Source organism: Haemaphysalis longicornis, unplaced genomic scaffold, assembly GCF_048455015.1.
Source record: "Haemaphysalis longicornis isolate Haplotype H1 unplaced genomic scaffold, Haemaphysalis longicornis Haplotype H1 scaffold_7, whole genome shotgun sequence".
Taxonomy (NCBI): domain Eukaryota; kingdom Metazoa; phylum Arthropoda; class Arachnida; order Ixodida; family Ixodidae; genus Haemaphysalis; species Haemaphysalis longicornis.
In genome coordinates, this window is record NW_027526422.1 from 121,921,128 (window position 1) to 121,938,218 (window position 17,091).

At 46.4% G+C, this 17,091-nt stretch overlaps 1 protein-coding gene across 1 annotated transcript in view; it reads right to left on the reverse strand.

Moving 5' to 3' along the window:
- Positions 1-4,525: 4,525 nt before the first annotated feature.
- LOC144146916 (2-Hydroxyacid oxidase 1-like) overlaps positions 4,526-17,091 on the reverse strand; it is a 31,475-nt gene continuing 18,909 nt past the window's right edge. The window contains exons 5-7 of the mRNA XM_077678880.1: positions 15,029-15,187; positions 9,644-9,713; positions 4,526-5,386 (exon numbers count right to left, since the gene is read on the reverse strand). Coding sequence (XP_077535006.1) covers positions 5,256-5,386; positions 9,644-9,713; positions 15,029-15,187 — 360 coding nt within the window. The 3' untranslated portion in view covers positions 4,526-5,255. The remainder of the gene's footprint in view (positions 5,387-9,643; positions 9,714-15,028; positions 15,188-17,091) is intronic.

Here is a 17,091-nt window from a genome sequence, read left to right on the forward strand (position 1 = left end):
CTTTCCCGCGGAAAAACACTGAATGTAAGGTTCTATGGTTTCTATAAAAGCAGTTTGATAGCTGAAATTGTAAACGTGTCTACAGTCCTAAATGAGCGGGCTTCGTATCAGCTTGTTGAATGTTTCAATCATTAACAGAAAAAACTTGGTTGTTGTTCTTGCCTTTTTGCTAAGAAAAATTTGACACCCACCAAATTGCAGCTGTACGGGTAGAAATGAAACTATACAGCTTTCTCAAAAATTCGCAGTTGAAGAAAAAATCGACCTCGTCGAGGATTGGAACGCGGGACCACCGCCTATTAGAGCAGACGCTTTACCACCTGATCTACCCAGGCGACTAGCGGTTTGTACGTCAAATTTTCAGGTTTTGTGACATTTTTCTTCAAAGAAACGGATTTCAACATGGAAATGTCCCCTATACCTGGTAGATTAACATCACATCCGTCCTTCACTTCGAGTTGTTGATCAATTCGCTGTCGTGCAACAAACGGTTATTCCCCTGGTTAGCTTAGTTGGTAGAGCGACTGTCGTAGATCGGGGGTGGTTCGGGGTTCCAATCCTGAACAAGGTCGAATTTTTCTCCAACTGTGAAGTTTTGAAGAAGCTGTCCAGCTTTTCTTGTAGTCGTAAGGCTGCAATTCACGTTCATGCCATATTTTTCTTCCCAGAAGCTTACTCCACCTTTGGAACATTTCCTAAATGTGGTCTATCCTCTTACCTTTAATTTATTCATGCATATCTTGCACCTAAAACGGAACAGCCGTGGTTGTATTGCTGTTATGTTTTTTATACGATAATACACTTACCAGCGGTCTATACAATTGGCTGTGGTATCCTGAACCTACCTGGGCCACCATTATTCTCCTGCACCTGTTTATCTACGAAACCCTTAAAATATTAAATTATCAGTACCAGTTCAAGTGATCCGGGACCTTACGGACCTTCTGCGGCCCACATATCCTTGAACTGTGATCCTTTTTTGTGCTATTCCCGCCCTCGCTTTCCCTTTTTTTCCCAAAAGGGCATTCCTACCTCCTCAGACAATAAAGCCAATCTCTCTGTTTCACACTGTGTACATAAACTTACTAACATGAATAGACAATAAACAGCGGCAATAAACACAAGCTCGCGAAAAGCTTGAATGACGGCGCTTAACTCTGATTCCCAGCGTTGCTTGGAGCAAGAACCCAAACCACATTTTCTTCTCCCGCGCTTTGTGGTTCTTTGCACATTTAATGACACGTGTTCACAGAAGAAGGCACGGGGCCTTCAAAACGTGAAAAAGAGAGGGCAGCACGTACTTTTGAGCGGTAAAAAGCAGGCTTGTTTATGCGCGTCGGCTCACGTCGCACCCGGCGGCTCGATGTGCTCGTGACAGGTAAGCCGAATTGTGCAATTTCGTTGTTATTACAAACGATAGCAATGAAAACTAAGTGTATGGGCTCCACTTGAACCGTGCAATCAGTGTATAGATGCTGATAAAGTTAGAGCTGACATATCGAGCAGCAAGTGCCTGGTATTGCTCAGAAGCAACACCTGATTGTGCCCGTCCTAATAAACATAATTTCTGACCTCATATTTCTGATGTCTGGTGTCTTTCCAGACCATGAAAGTATTTTCGCGATTTTAAGTAAACTATATATATATATATATATATATATATATATATATATATATATATATATATATATATATATATATATATATATATATATATATATATATATATATATGCGCTGCTGAGCACGAGGTCGCGGGTTCGATTCCCGGCCGCGGCGGCCGCTTTTCTGATGGAGGCGAAAAGCAAAAACGCCCGTGTGTACGAGATTTCGGCGCACGTTAAAGATCCCCAGGTGGTCAAAATTAATCCGGAGCCCTCCACTACGGCGCGCCTCATCGCCTGCGTTGCGTCGGCGCGTTAAACCCCACAATCAATCAATCAATCATATATATATATATATATATATATATACATTGCAAAGTTGGAATACCATACTCGCAGGCATACAGATACCGCCGAATCTGTTCTGATATCCAAGAATTTGACAGAAACTCGCAAAATCTAAAGAACATCCTTCTGAATCAAAATTACCCAGAAAATATAATTGATGACGCAATCAACCGGGCCCGCCAAACAGACCGCCAGTCAGCATTGTCAAAAGCCAATTCACAAAAAAAGGAAACACCCCAGACCAACCTGATATTAACATACGGGGCGAACATGCCACGAGTAAACAACATACTGAGCAAGCATTTCAACATGATCAGACAAAGTGAGCACCTGTCAGCTATCTTCCCCGAACCACCCCGTGTAGTGTATCGTAAAGACAAGAACTTAAGAGATGTGCTTGTTAAGGCTAAAATTGGGATCCCGAAACAACACTCAGGCTGCCGCCCATGCGGGAAAACGCGCTGCAAAATCTGTCCCCTCATCACCCTAACCGACACGGCAAAATCTAACTTTTCCAAATTTTCCTTCCGAATAAAAGAAAGCCTCGACTGTGATTCAAGTAACGTCGTATACAGACTGCACTGCGAAATGTGTGGCAAGGACTATATTGGCCAGACCGAGAATGCATTCCGACTCAGATTCAACAACCACAAATCCCACGTCACCTCACAGCCGGATCTACCATTTTCCAAACATATGCGCCTGCCGGACCATTCCATTGAGCATATCAGAATCACTCTCCTGCAGTCCGGCTTCCGCTCTTCCCTCGAACGCGAGCAGAGGGAGTCCTACTTTATACATAAATTCCAGGCATTCACCCATGGCATCAATGAGGACCCGGGCCGCCTCCCATTCTTGCGACAAAAAGCTGCGCCTTAGACGGAAATATCTGGACCTTTCGGGCATTGGAGGGGGTGAACGCAGAACCAGGACCGTGCATACAACTTAAAAAGAAAGCAAGAAGGAAAAAAAGGAAACCCCGCTTTAGGGACCAAGTCAAGCAAAACAAACAGGTAGAACGCCCTAACCCCCCACCCCCCCCTTCCCCGCCCGTTCGGCAACCACCACCGTCTCATCAGTGACCTTGAACATCTGTGAGCGCGCCCCTCGGGCCCGCCGACGCACGGCGCCCTGAATTATGACCGCCGCACCACTGATAGACAAACGGCCGAAGAATGCGCCGCAAACGAAACCAAATCCAAGTGTTACTTGTTCCGCGGCTCGCTGGCCGCGTAGCAAGGCTTTGCCGCACCACTCGGTTTCGTCGAAGTGGCGCCAGGACCAGAGCTGCTGTAGGTTTAACCAGTAATAAAACAAAACCGAAAATGAGACAGGAAATTCCGAGTATGGCGCGGGGACCATGTGTTGACTTGGCGGGCCGTGCATGCATGCGACCTTGCAGTTTGACCGAATCGAAGATCTATGCCTGTGCCGCCATCTTATGTCCGTCTCCCTTCATTTCCCCCCCCCCCCCTTTTTTTTTTTTTTCTTTCTGCTCTTCTTCCTTTCCTGCTGACTACTGTTACACCATTTGCGGAGCGCGCAGGACTCACTCTTGTTTTTGATCTTGTATTTGCTTGTGTGCCTCTTGTTACGTTTTTCGTGCTGCCTTTTCGTCCGTGTTCTTTCCCCTTCCCTCACCTTCCACCTTTCTAGCCAATCGGAATGCCTCACTTGCTCAAACTGTTTGAAACACCCCTCACCCGCGACCTCTCCTGTAGGGATGAGGGAAGTAACCCTCCCTCACAGAAGTTTTTGTATAAAGGCGCAATGTGAGAAATTAAAATACAGCCCTGAAGAAGGAGTTTCTAACTCCGAAACTGTTGGCAACAAAAACGGGAAACGTGTCAGTCGACTTCTTTCACTATTTTTATACTGGCCCATCGAACCTCATGATCTCGATATATATATATATATATATATAACACAGAAATAAGGGTTGGCAGTCGAGAAAACCTCGGAAAGCAAAGGGGAGGATGTGGTAGATCATTGAAACAGATTAAGAATTTGGAAAGAAAGAAAGAAAGTGAAGAAAAAATGCCCGCCAGGTGGGATCCGAACCCACGACCTCCAGAATACCGGTCTGGTGCGATAACCACTACGCTACCGGCGGGGCGATTTTCCCCTTCACTTTCTGGGCTATTTTCCCCTTCACATTCTGGGCTATATATATATATATATATATATATATATATATATATATATATATATATATATATAGAGAGAGAGAGAGAGAGAGAGAGAGAGAGAGCGAGAGAGAGAGAATTTTTATTAGGAACAATGGGTAACATCAAAGCGTTAATCTCTGTATGCTATCTTTCTAAAACTTTTGAGAAATAAAGGCTACGATGCGCTAATTTCCTTTATGTGATGATATTCTAATAGCAGCCGCTACTTTTACAATGTGTACTAAACAGCCAGATGCAATTTTGCCGCTTAATTATCTTTATTCTGCCAGAAAACGTAGCCATCTTGTGAGTGTCTGCTACGAAATGAAAGAGAAAATATAGTAGCTAATTACGGTTCGTTTTACACACGACCAGAAATACGGTAAGACTAAACGAACTCCCTCGTACGGCTTCGTTTAGATTAACCACAAGTGCCAGAGAAGCTCAACTTTATTGCTATTTTATCACATTTGAAGTCAGCATGACTATTAAAAGAAGTCAACACTGCGATATTTCGTTCTTTGACAGGCACAAGCAAGACACTTACTGTAGGCACTTAGCGCACCTACTGTTTCGCTTGGAGCACTTCTGTTCTCTTAAGCAGCCACTAAAGGAACAACGCGGTTTGACTGCAGTAGCCCTAGGGTCAAGTCACGTGTTTGGACGTGAACAGCGTCGAGCCCCAGCAATGGCAATGTTTTTTCCGGATTACAAGTGTTTTCTTCTTGCGCTTTCTAAGGCGAAAAAAATGCTCCTTTAACTCGGATTTTTTCAATTGGTTTCGTATATCATCATCATCATCATCTTTATTTCTACGTGCCCACCAACAGCCAATGGCCTTAAGCGGTGGTGCGCAGGATGAAACACAAAATTTGATGCACACACAAACAATTTAAATATGTTGCCTGAAACTAGGAAAAATGAATGGAACGAGAAAGAAAGAAAAATGCGATCACTGCACTTCAAAGCAGCGTGTAACAAATGCAAATAGTGGTCTAACAAGCTTTTGGTAAGTTTAGGTGCGGGGCGCGCCATATAAACACGTTTATTTAACGTTATTCATCGCACTGGAAATGCTGGGCTTTTACCACTCTTGGAACGAATATCGCTGCAACGCATGCTGTTCCGTTGTGCGGTCACTGAGAGTCTTCCGGGTAACAGGCGTGGTGGCCGTTTTGTTGTGGCTGCCTGTCCATAGGTTGAGGCTGTCTGAGGCTATCCTGATGAGTTACCATGGATGGCTTGATATCCTTAAGCGATGCACATCCTGTGAGGAAGAAAAAAATTCTGGCTACATTCCAGAAATATTTTCTTTCTAAACAAAATAAATGGCAGCGGGATGCGAACATGTTTTCAGAAGGGATGTGTTGCGGAAAAATTTCGCTACATTCTCAGGTATTAAGAAAAGTCTACCCACCCAAAACAAAGGCAAAGCCTCACACTTGTAAAAACACGCGCTCATCGAGAAATTAGAACATTTTATTGGAAGGCACAAAAGCAGGTTGTCTTTGGGTCCCAAAAGGCGACAGTTTTTTTTTCCTGTTTGGTTTCACATTTAACGACAGTATTGATAAGCTTATGTTTTAATGTTTTTAGGGATAAGGCTTAGGGAAGCACGTTACAAAAATTTTAAATGCGGCGTTCGCAGGGCCTAAAAGCAAGTAAGATCATGAATATTCCACTTTCCACATATATACCTTCGTAATCTACCGGAGAAGTTGCAAGTAGCTCATGAATAGAGTTACATGTTCTGGGTGTTTATATTACTTCGGACACCTAGCAACCTTCACTAGTTACGCGAACGTTCTGGGGCCTGCAGACAAGAACGTCAACAGCTCCCGCCACCTCACCTCAAAATTTTCTGAACCGCGGCGACCATACTCAGTGGTTTAAAGACCAATTTCGGCTCCTTACGTCAGCTGCTTCTACATGTTCCCAACCGAATACAATAGCACATGCAACTTGGGCCCCACCCTGGCACTCTGTACCTTCTGGTATTGGAATGCCAACAATCTACGTCCACCACTTTTAACACCCGTCGCACGTACGAGCAGTGGGTGGACTGGCCGTCCAGCTCTGACCTCACGAGCCAGCGCATGCTGATAGAGGGGGCGTGAGCAGCCAGGAAGGACCAGAACGTCCTCGACAAGACGACACGGCCAACAGGGCATGGGCCCTTACCATTACGCACTGATGAGCTCATGAATACAGATGTTTAATTATGTCTCTTCCCTCCCTCTCTCTTTCTCAGTTTCGGGGATCACTTTTGTGCGGTATTCTTCCGGCCTTCAACTGGCACTCATGAACGTAATATAAGCGTCTGAAAGAGATAGGCGCTTGCTGGGCTTGAGATATGAATGACTGTAAATCTACAATGTTTTAAGTTGTAATTAGTGCAGAAAATATACCGTAACTGACATCAGAAAGCTGCATTGAACGCATGTCATACTGCTTTGCCCATGGAATTCACTAAATTAAAAAAAAAAGAAAACAGTTGATTGCAACTTGTTGTTAAACCAGCGATAATTAATCACTTGACGTAAACAATGCACGTATTCAGTGACTGTGAACTCTTTGCCAAAGGATAACGTTTTTCGGGACGCATAAAATGCGAGTCAGCAAGAGCGGGTTTCTTGTTTCCCACTGGATGTGGAGGTGACCAAAAATAGAGGGATGTATTTGACTAGACTGCTTTTCCTAGCATGTTCGCTCTAGTGCTGCCAAGACAATCCTTCTCAGAAGGAAGATTTTGAAGGTTTTATTCGAAAAGGAGGAGCTCATTCTCGGTAAAATTACTGCAGCGAAGAGGAGGCTGATTTCACCGGAGGTGCAGTTTCCCATGCATGGTAACAAGTACTCGTCAGGGACTCTTTAAAGCTTTGGCGAGCCCTCACATGAACAAATCACCCTTCCGCAGTTCATAACTTCCTCATAACACGTACGTAGCATACAGGGGGCAAGTTATTTCTGCATCCTCGTACGCATCTGAACAGGTGTTTTGCACCTGGCATTGGAAATATAAGCGTAGGAATCATCCGACTCGAGCAGCTAATGCGAAGCTTGCTTTAAGGGCTCGAAATAATTTATTGCCTCAGTGGCGAAAGCGAAGTCCACTCACCATTTTCTTTTTAACTGAACTATTTCGACTGTGGTAAACTGATCCTCAGCGTTTTCTGCTTCTGATACTGATGGGGCATCAATGAGTGTACTATGAACAGGTGCGTGGGGCGTGGGTGGAATTTTGTCCATTTTGAAGGGCTTGGCGGGGTTTTATAAGACAAGAATTATGAACTCCCTTGACTAAGCAGTTGTTTTCTGCAAATAGGATGGGGTGCATCACAGCGAAACCAATTATCTAACGTTGCTTTGGTGGCTAAATCCGCAGAGTTATCTCCTGTACTAACTGCGTGTGAAAAAGTAAAAAGTTCATACACATATGAAATGGTAAAATAAAATTGGTCGCCAATCCGCCCTGGTAAAGTGGATGTCCAGCAAAGCTGTCGTAAACCACTAAAATGTGGATGAAGGAGGGTATAAAGTGTTTCGCGTCGTCTCTGCGGGCTTGTCGCTTGCGCTCGGCTAGTGTCACTAGACAAGGGTACACCGTATGCGACGGTTCTTGGGCACCGCCATTTTGTTATTTGTAGCGTTTTAGTCGGTCGGCTTGTAGTCTTGTCGTCCCTGCTCTACGGCTGCGCGCCACTGACGTCGTTCCAAATGCGGATAAAAATAACGCGTGTAACAGCATTTCAGAAGGAGAAGTGTGTCCTAAGTTGCTTTTAAATGCAGAGCATTTCAGTAACTCACGATGTCACCCGCGTTGACGTCCGTAGTCCGCACGCTCACTGCGCATGCGCGTCGAGTCGAGGCGATAGCGAACTCTCTCGCGAGGGGCATCGGATTGGATTCGAACACTCTCTCGCGAGGGGCATTGGATTGGATTCGATTGGATTGGGTTGGATTGGATTGGATTAAAGTGGATTGTGTTGGATTGTGTTGCGTCATAGCCGCGGCACGTTGCGTCATAGCCGCGGCAGACGGGCTGGGGCGCGGCGCATGTGCAGTACTCTCTCTTCCGCGGTTTCCTCTCCTTCGGGCGCGCTGCGCATATAACCGGTGTGCCGTTCTCCGGCGAAGCAACATCCGCGCTTGGCTCAAACACCTAGAGTCCACGCCGCTTTACAAGTACGCCAACGTCGTCGACTGGGACTGGCTTACGCAGTCCCCTCAACGTATATAAGCGGCGGAGCGCGCGTTCGGAATTCAGTCAAGGGCGTCTTTGCTTGGCTTTCGCTTGACGTGACGCTTTGCTTGACTCGAGTAGATGCGACGCATTTACTCGAGTTCCCCCCGTGGGAAGATGCGGGCGGTTTTTTTTGCTGCATCTTCGGTAGTGTTGTTAACAAACGTCCCGGTCAAGGTTAATGGCGAGGCCCTACATGCGGCAATCTCGCAGCACTGATAAACGCTAAAATTGCCGTTGTTGCGGACTTCCTGGCCTCAGTGGCGGTACTATATACCCTCTCTACTGACCTACGCTTGGCTTCTCTAGCTTCAAATGCTCGGTCCTACCTAGCCTGACGCATGCGCTCGGTGGCTTGGGCAAGAACTGCTCTATTTATACTCTGTTACAACTTAAGAACGGCAACGGAAGTTGCCGCTGTGCCTCATCCCCGCAGCCGGATGTTGCTCCGCGCGCTGCAAGTAGTGCAATACTGGAAATATTTTGAACATGGCACGAGCATTTTCAGGGAATTTTTCTACTTAATATGCTTATAAAGTACTGCAGCGATGACAAATAAACTACGCGAGAAAAGGCAGACGATATCACGCATTCATAGAAATCTCCTTTCAAAACACGCGCGCCCGTTGAGATGCGGGTCCGCCGCTTAGGCGGAGTGATACCGTACGTGAGCTATTGCCGTTTTTACCTTGTTCCCGAGTATAGTGACACTAGCCAACCTAGCCGTCAAAGATAACCTGCAAACAAAATATTTACCAGGAACACAGAGGAGGGGGGTCCCATTGTTCACAGGCGCCTTATCGTCTATAATGCGGTTTCGATTCTTGCCTTGTGGGTTCCTGAAACGAATTCTGAGCTCTACGCTGTATGTTTGATTAGCCTCACGCATGCGCTCAGCGTCTTAGGCCTTGGCGCCTTGAATTTCTGGCCCACGGAGGTGAAACCGTTGGGAGGTAGAGGTATACTGCTTTGCTGTAAAAACAATATTTCTGAAGCTGATAAGCATTGAAGAGATTGCAAGCCAGTATGGCGTCGCCGGGGAAGTTGGTGGTGCGCCACGAATGCCGCATGGTACAATGTCGTACCCCGCCGATTCCAAAATCAGGCTCAACGTTTCCCTTAAACAGGAATATTATGGGTAATATTGCATCCCAAAATAAGATTTCTGCAAAGACGCCTCAGTGTTTGCTAAAGGCGCATTCGCATCAAAACTACACCACACAGGAAAAACAGGCTCAGCGATCGCACTGAAAAAGCAAATGTGAATAAAAGCACACTTACCCATGAGAGCCAAAGCTCGCTCCAGCTCATTTTTGAAGATACTGAGCACTTTACTCACGCCATTTTTACCCTGTCAGAAAGAAAGACAATAGGTAGTTGCTAGTGCTTCGATCCATTTTTTATGATTTTCAAGAAGGTGGCCAAATCCACTAAGAAACGCGTTGTAAGTGGCAAGAAAGACTGACAGTTCCTCACAGAGTAACTGGAAGTAAGTGCACGCACTGCTACTGCGTTACCCGAAAAGGCCAAGGCGTTGTGCTGTTTTGGGTCACGCTACAGGTTCGATACCACGCATTAGCGGGTGACTTCCGATATAGACGGAGCAGAGGCACAACAAAAACTACGGGGATGCTTTGAACTTTCCCAGAATGTGAAGGCCTAGTTCGACGTTTTGTAAGCCTACTATTGACCTTTTTGTAGAAACTTCATGTTGCTTTTAACGGGCAGCGGCTGCAGTTTAATCATAGCCGCTTCGTCCCGGCGGTAGTTACGAGGAGCGGCTTTTAAGTGCAGAGCCCCTTAGGGGTTTCCCTTGTCGTAGCTAGCTCGCTGTACACAATGCGGAGCCACACGGCGTTCCGTCGTATCGGCTGTCGTCGCGGCGTAACCCAGAGGCTTCAAAAGCCAAGCGGTTTAAATAGTCACAAGGGTTCGAAACTCCTGAACCGCTGGCGCTTGTCATACATCTCCACGTTTTTTAGCGCAAAGAAAACTGTAGGTATACGTGAGCCAAAGTGTTCATGTAGTTAGAAACGCTCGTTTGGGTTTGTTTTTACGACAGTAAGCGAAAAAAAGTGCAGTGCAACGCCAGCACGTTCGGGAGGAAAAGCAAGCACAAAAGGAACAGAACTCCCGCTGGAGCAGTTTCAGGCAGGGGGCGCGCGAGCACTGAGAAGGCGGAAAATTTGAACTGCATTGGGTGGTAGCAGTGAGCGGATAACGGCGCTACAGCCCGTCATATCTAATCACTGCTCTGAATTTCCAACAGCTTTCACGTTGAGTGGAACGGCTTTAATTTTTCGTGCTGCTTTGCCCTCTTCGCTGTAGCGTACTTTCTAGATCTTCACGGTGTGCGACTAGCGCTCGATGTGTAGCCAACAAGAGCAGTTTGAAATGATGCTCTGACCCCATGCAGCCACGTATAGAAAGCACGTTCAGAACGTTCTAAAATACGTTGCCCTTTCTCAGAACCCTTCACCGGTGGCTGCTGGTTCCCTTTACCAGCACAAGCTACCCGTCTGGGGTTACAATTTTTGTGTGATTCGGTGTACCTCGAAAAGATTTTCTGTGCCCCACGCGTTCGATGAAACATAGAAATTCAATGCTGCCACGAACACCACGCCACCATAGGCTGCAAAGAAAAGCGATAGCTGCATATGGTCAGCTACCAGAAAATTTGTCTCTCGGTCATTGCATGGATGAGTGTCATAAAGGATGCACATTCCCATGCCTGAATTCAGAGGATACGTATCCCGCGAAGCTTCTACCTCCAGCGCAACGGTTTGAAATCAAAACCGCAAAGAATTGATTCCCAGTGTGACCTCACTTGGATAACGCGAGGGTGAGTGTGAAGTGATTACGGTACTAGTGCGTGATTAGTCATGCATTTTGAGTGGTGAGACGGGCAGTGAATGCTTTGTAACAAACATAAAAGGCTCGAAGCGAAAAACGCCGCCCACACTGTAGCTTCGCTATGGGGCTTGGCTAATGGCTACGCTGTGTCTCGCGATCGGTACTGATGGATTGTTTTATAATCTAACGTAAAGCTCTTTGGAGACAAACGGTTGCCTGTCCCGAAATATTCACCAATTTTTGATGTAGTTATTGTTTGACCAACGCTTGGCTCCCGGCAGAACTACCCCGACCTTTGTCCCATGGCATCACATTTTGGGGCCTTAGTTCTGCGACTGCTGGGGCGCCTGTTGGCGTTTTTGTGGGTTATCTATGCAGACACTGCTGCTTATGGGATAAGCAACCATTCAATGTTTTAGGACCGCATGTTTTAACACACGAAGAGCTTCCTCGGTGTATTTCTGCGGCGCCTCGGTGCTAGCGCACCGGGTCGAGCAAGTAGCGAAACACTCGGCAAACCTGCTCGGAACCGGCGTAGGGCTGCTGGTATGGCGACTGTCTTTTTCATAGGCTGCTCTCTCATGAAGCGAGAAAAAAAGTGTCTTTAGAGATTAGATTGATGGCAGCACCTCCTGGGCAAGTGGGCATGGAGGGACGACCAACTGAGCGAGTTGGTAACTATTCATAGTGAAAAATTGTTCGAAAACACATACATTTCAGAAAAGGAAACGGACAATACTGGGGCAGTCTATCCATGAATAGCTTCCGGAGAAGCCAGAGTAGAACACCGGGTTCTTAGATAGAACAAAGTGAAACAAGGCTGCCACGCTACACACCGCATACAAGAATATCGAACAATACTATTGCGGAAAATACGAAATGCGAAATACTAAGTCTAAATGTTACATATACATTGTACAATTTCACATACAATTACAACGTTTTTAATTGCATAGCATTTCATAGTTCGGATCTCCCCCGCGAACGGAGGAAAGGGCCGCAATTTGTGCCTGTCCGGGGTTAGCAATAAGCCTAACAGTTCTACGTTAGTGCATGTCAAAGAACCTTTGCGGCTTCGTGGTTCTCTCGAAGAACAAGGCGAGCGCGATTTCTTCTGTTTCTAGCTGCCTTCCCGAGTGTGAGCGACGACAACAGAATGTTATTACCGTCCAGCGTGAGACGCGAGTTCAAGTCCACTAACAATGTTCGGATTTGGTGTAGAGGTTGCGCCTCAGATTATTGCACTAATGTGCCGTGTTCGATTCTCCCCGGTCTTGATTTTTTTTTTGCGTAGTTGTGCCAGCGTTTTGTAACACCGTTTCGGAACGGCCCATAATCTGTAATCATTGAGACTGATTATTAATCAAATGTTACTCTGGCTACCTAATCAGCGGAAGCGGTTTGAGCGGTTGGACGACGCGCCCAAAGCGGACGACGCGTCTCTAAAGGCCGAACCACATGGAGCGTTTTTTCACGCGATTCGCGCGCGTCGGCGTTGCGCGTGCGTTTTTTCAACGCCCGCGTCGATGATTCCGCGCCCGCGGCAGCATCTGCCTTGGCTACTAGTACACTCGACCTTGGATAGAAATTGACGCGCATCGCGCGCGTAGCCTGGCGACTTGTGCCAATTCATGGCGGCGGTTTCGAAGCGCCGGAGACAGCCGGCTGGATCCACCGGGGATGTTTAGGCTTACCACCCAAGCAGATATTGAATGAGCGCTTTCACTAGCGGCGCGGATGATGTTTTATAGTACCGTTTTCACCCACGTTATAAGCTCCTTTACCGCACAAGCAACTTCGTGCGTGCCTTGAGCGGCATTTTAGAGACCGCTTAGAAGCGGTCGCTCGAGCTCCCGACACCACTTAGCTGCCGAAGCCGCCGCCATGTTCCCGCCACTGGCCGCCGCGGCGCGCGCAGTGTGCGGGGGTGCGGGTGGTTGGAGCACGCCTGCGGAGTGCGCGGTGAGTTTTCGCGAGCCGAAAACGCTCCATGCGGTTCACGCTTACTCCGTCAAACGGAACTCTAAGCCACTACCTCTACCACGCCCGCTTCACCAGCCAGAGCAGTCTTTCTCGATATTTACCCAGCCGAACGAACCGCTTCCGCTCATTGACTAGCCAGAATAACCGCTCCTTAGTAATCACCATTACGAACTACAGATGATCGGAACTCTGGCGATGGATACGTCGGCCTTGGCTCTAGTGAGCGGTAGCGGAGCGGCCGGTTGAGTGCAAAATCAACACCCACGGCTCTCACCACGTCAATTGTGAAGAGGGCGCGAAGTTAGCTGTTACAAAACGCTGGCACAACCACGCAAAAAAAAATTGAGTCTGGTGGGAATCGAACCCGGTACATTAGTGCAATTATCCGAGGCGTAACCTCTACACCAAACCCGAAGATCAGGCACACCGTCTAATCAGCCGGTTTTGCTTTCGTCTGGACGGAACCGTACAAATTTCACACTGGCTCCGTCTGGACGGAACGCTAAGCTCCCAATTATATTCCGTCTGGATGGAAGGATAGCCAGCAGCACTCCGTTCCATCTGGGCGGAACTTTAGCCCTTGTATATCGTTCCGTCTGGACGGAACGGTAGCCACAGCCATAATTTTAAGGTACACTAATCTAGGTCGTACTCATGGCACACAAGTAAACAAAGTCTAGGGGCAAATTGTAACAAATGTAGGGCATTTTAAATCTGGGTTTGAATTCATTCTGCCGAGTTACCATTTATACTCTCTTAATCCTGTAAAAGCCCCCGTAAGGATTAACAAACAATTCCTTCGTTATGTAATTCAAACGCATCGCTTGACTTAATCATCCACCTATATTCCTCGCATGCGTATAAAAAATTTACTTTGTGTTTTAATGCTCTACGAGTGGGTAATCTTTTGTTTGCGAACTCTAACAATTTCTCGCAACTTTTTCAGTGGAGAAGTACACTAGAGCTACGCTCATACAGAACACCTTTAAGTAATCAGGGAAATGTAGAGGCCTCGATGGTCGGCGATTAGCCCTGCTATAAAATAAGCGCGGTACCAAATATCAGGTGACACAAAGAGAAAAAAGAACGTAAAATAATAATTTATGACATGTTTATCCTAACGACGATGTTCTAATCAGTCTAGCTTCGTTTTTTTGTTGGGAGAGGCAGAGTGTGTGAGAGAGAGCTTCAATGAATACTGAATAGGTTCGCCCCCCGCGGGGCTTGCTACTTCAGGTGGGGTGAACATAGCGCGTGCTTTGTACTAGTACGTGCACTACAATCTGGCTAAATAAATATTGAAGGGAGAGTAAAATTATTCCGTCAGCAACTTCGTAGCACAAGTACGGTTATTGCTGAAAACTGTTGCTTAGAAGAGCCAAAATGTTTAAATGACGATTTTGTGGTCTTTTTAAAGTAAATTTATCAAACGCCAGGCCTATCCCCATACCTTACCTCCCTTACGAGCAGTGGGTGGCCTGTCTGAGAAGTCCGGACCCTGGGAGGCAGCACATACTGGTGAAGAACTGAACTGCTAGCCAGCCAAGGCCAGGGCATCCCGTACTAGGGACGCCGCCCACCGTGCGAGTTCCTGAACAGCAGCACCAGCGCTCGTCAAATAAACATTTATGTCTCCTCTTTCCTACCCCCTTTTTATAAGGTGAAGCGAATTCGGTGAAGAAATAAAAACATTTTTTATGCAGTGGAGATAAAACCAAAGATAATGATAGAAGAGGTTATAAAACAGCAATAATAATAAAAAAAACGTTGGGCGGAGAAGGAAGAACGACAAGATATTAACTAAGAAAATAGCCAAAAAAAAAACCTTACATCATAAGCCAAGCCCCAAAGTATTGGACGGCCAACGAAGACTGCTCGAGCTCCAAGCGCCAGAGCCTTGACAACATCCGTGCCCGTGCGAACTCCACCGTCAATGTACACTTCGCAGCGGCCGCGCACGGCTTTTACAATGCCCGGAAGGACCTCGATCTGCATAAGTCACACAAAGAGTAAAGGAAAGATGAGATACAACTGATATGCGAAAACAGGAACTTCAGAGAACAGTAGATTCATTGTGTGGTACAAAGGGGACTCACCTGATTAAATTCGTATGGTACTTACGAATTCATAACCGACGGGCTTAAACGTATCGTGTACCGGTACAAAAAGTTGTACAAATTCATAGAAAGTTTCCTAATTGCCTAGTTCGCTTCTTTTAAAGATATAAATGAAGAATAAACAAGAAACGCAGTGTGGTTTATCCAGTTTTCACTGGATGGCGCTAGCTGTCAACAAGCAATAGTTTTGTTTTTGTTTCAGTACAGAAGGGACATATCTCCAAAATAAGCAAAGTAGGCCGTTGTGAACGTTGATATGGATTTGTAAAGCCTTTTTTATTGGCGCGCGATGGTTTTCGAGTCCATGGGTCATGAAGTGGTAAGTGCCATAGGTTTGTTAACAGGTGAGACACCTTAACGCGCCGAAGCTGCACCCCGGCTGTGGGTGTAGCTTCTAGTAGGGTGTAGGGCTCCTAATTAATGTTCACCACCTGGGGATTTTTAGCATGCGCTAGAATCTCGACACACTGGCGTTTTCACTTTCCGCCTCAGTCAGCGAAGCCAACCGCGGCAGTGATCGAACCCGCGTCCTTGGGCTCGGCAGCACAACTCCTCATCCACAGCGCCGACGCGGCGGGTGTTAAGCGAACAGTGCTACTGAGAACGGGACGCGCTATTTTGATATCAGTCAGTGTGAATGCTGCAGTTTAAGCTTTGGCGAGAAACTTGTGTACCTGAGTATGAAAGTCGCAAAATTTGTTTGAAATAAATTTTTCATGACACAAATAGGTGAAATATTTTCAAAATAAAATAGCAGCTGCATGTGTGCGCTTTGAAGCCTCGTTATCGCTGCTAATCAACGGTCTTCACCCCACAAACGGCACGCTATGTTACTAGGAGATATCCTAATCAGCAACATGTCCTATGGGAATGTCCTCACACCATTCCCAGCATTCCTCACTTACACACACCAACGCAGCTGCCATATCCCATTGACACAACCTGGCTGACTCTAGCCTCTACCTTCGAGGAGCAGCTAGCTCTAGTGCAATACACCAAAAACGCACTAGAGCTGAGTTCCCCATTCACTGAAGACAACCTGTAATTGGGTTGTCTGAACCGCCTTTGGTTCTAAATAAAGTTTTCTCTCTCTCTCTCTCTCTCTCTCTCTCTCTCTCTCTCTCTCTCTCTCTCTCTCTCTATGTTACTAGAGGTGGTTTATTTGCATTGTAGCAATTAAAATGTTTACAATTCCTTTGTGTACCAAAATGTTAGCTGGCCGGGTGTAAAAGGGGGGATGGTAATATTTCGGCCAGTCTTACAGGAATTGTATTCGAAGTGTACACCCACATGTCACGTGAATGCGCCTTGTGGAGTGTTTTTCAGAGTGGAGGCAAAGAAAACGCTGAGCTATTGTTTGGCCAATGTACAAGGCAAGACTCCAGATAAGCTGTTGTTGAAGCTGTCGTCTGCGCGCTAGCAGGTGGCCAGTTGTGGCACACGAAGTCCTGAATTTGATGGGTGGCCTTGAGGATTCTTCTGTCACTTCTAGGCAGTAGCAATGGCCCAAGTACACAATGCTGTATTTCGGGCAGATTTGGGTGGACTAAAGTAACCCTTATAAAACGTGCTTTCAGCTTTTTAGTGCGGCTTTACAGGCATAAACCCATGGTAATTTGAGGGTACGGCAGTCTTCATTACAGTTTGTACATTTGAAAACTTTAGTATATTGCTAGAGGAACTTCGTATTTAGGAAAACGTTTTTACTTTAGGATGTATCCCGTTTCTCGGTCGACAAAGTGGTACCTACCATAAAGAAATTTCATCAATCATTAA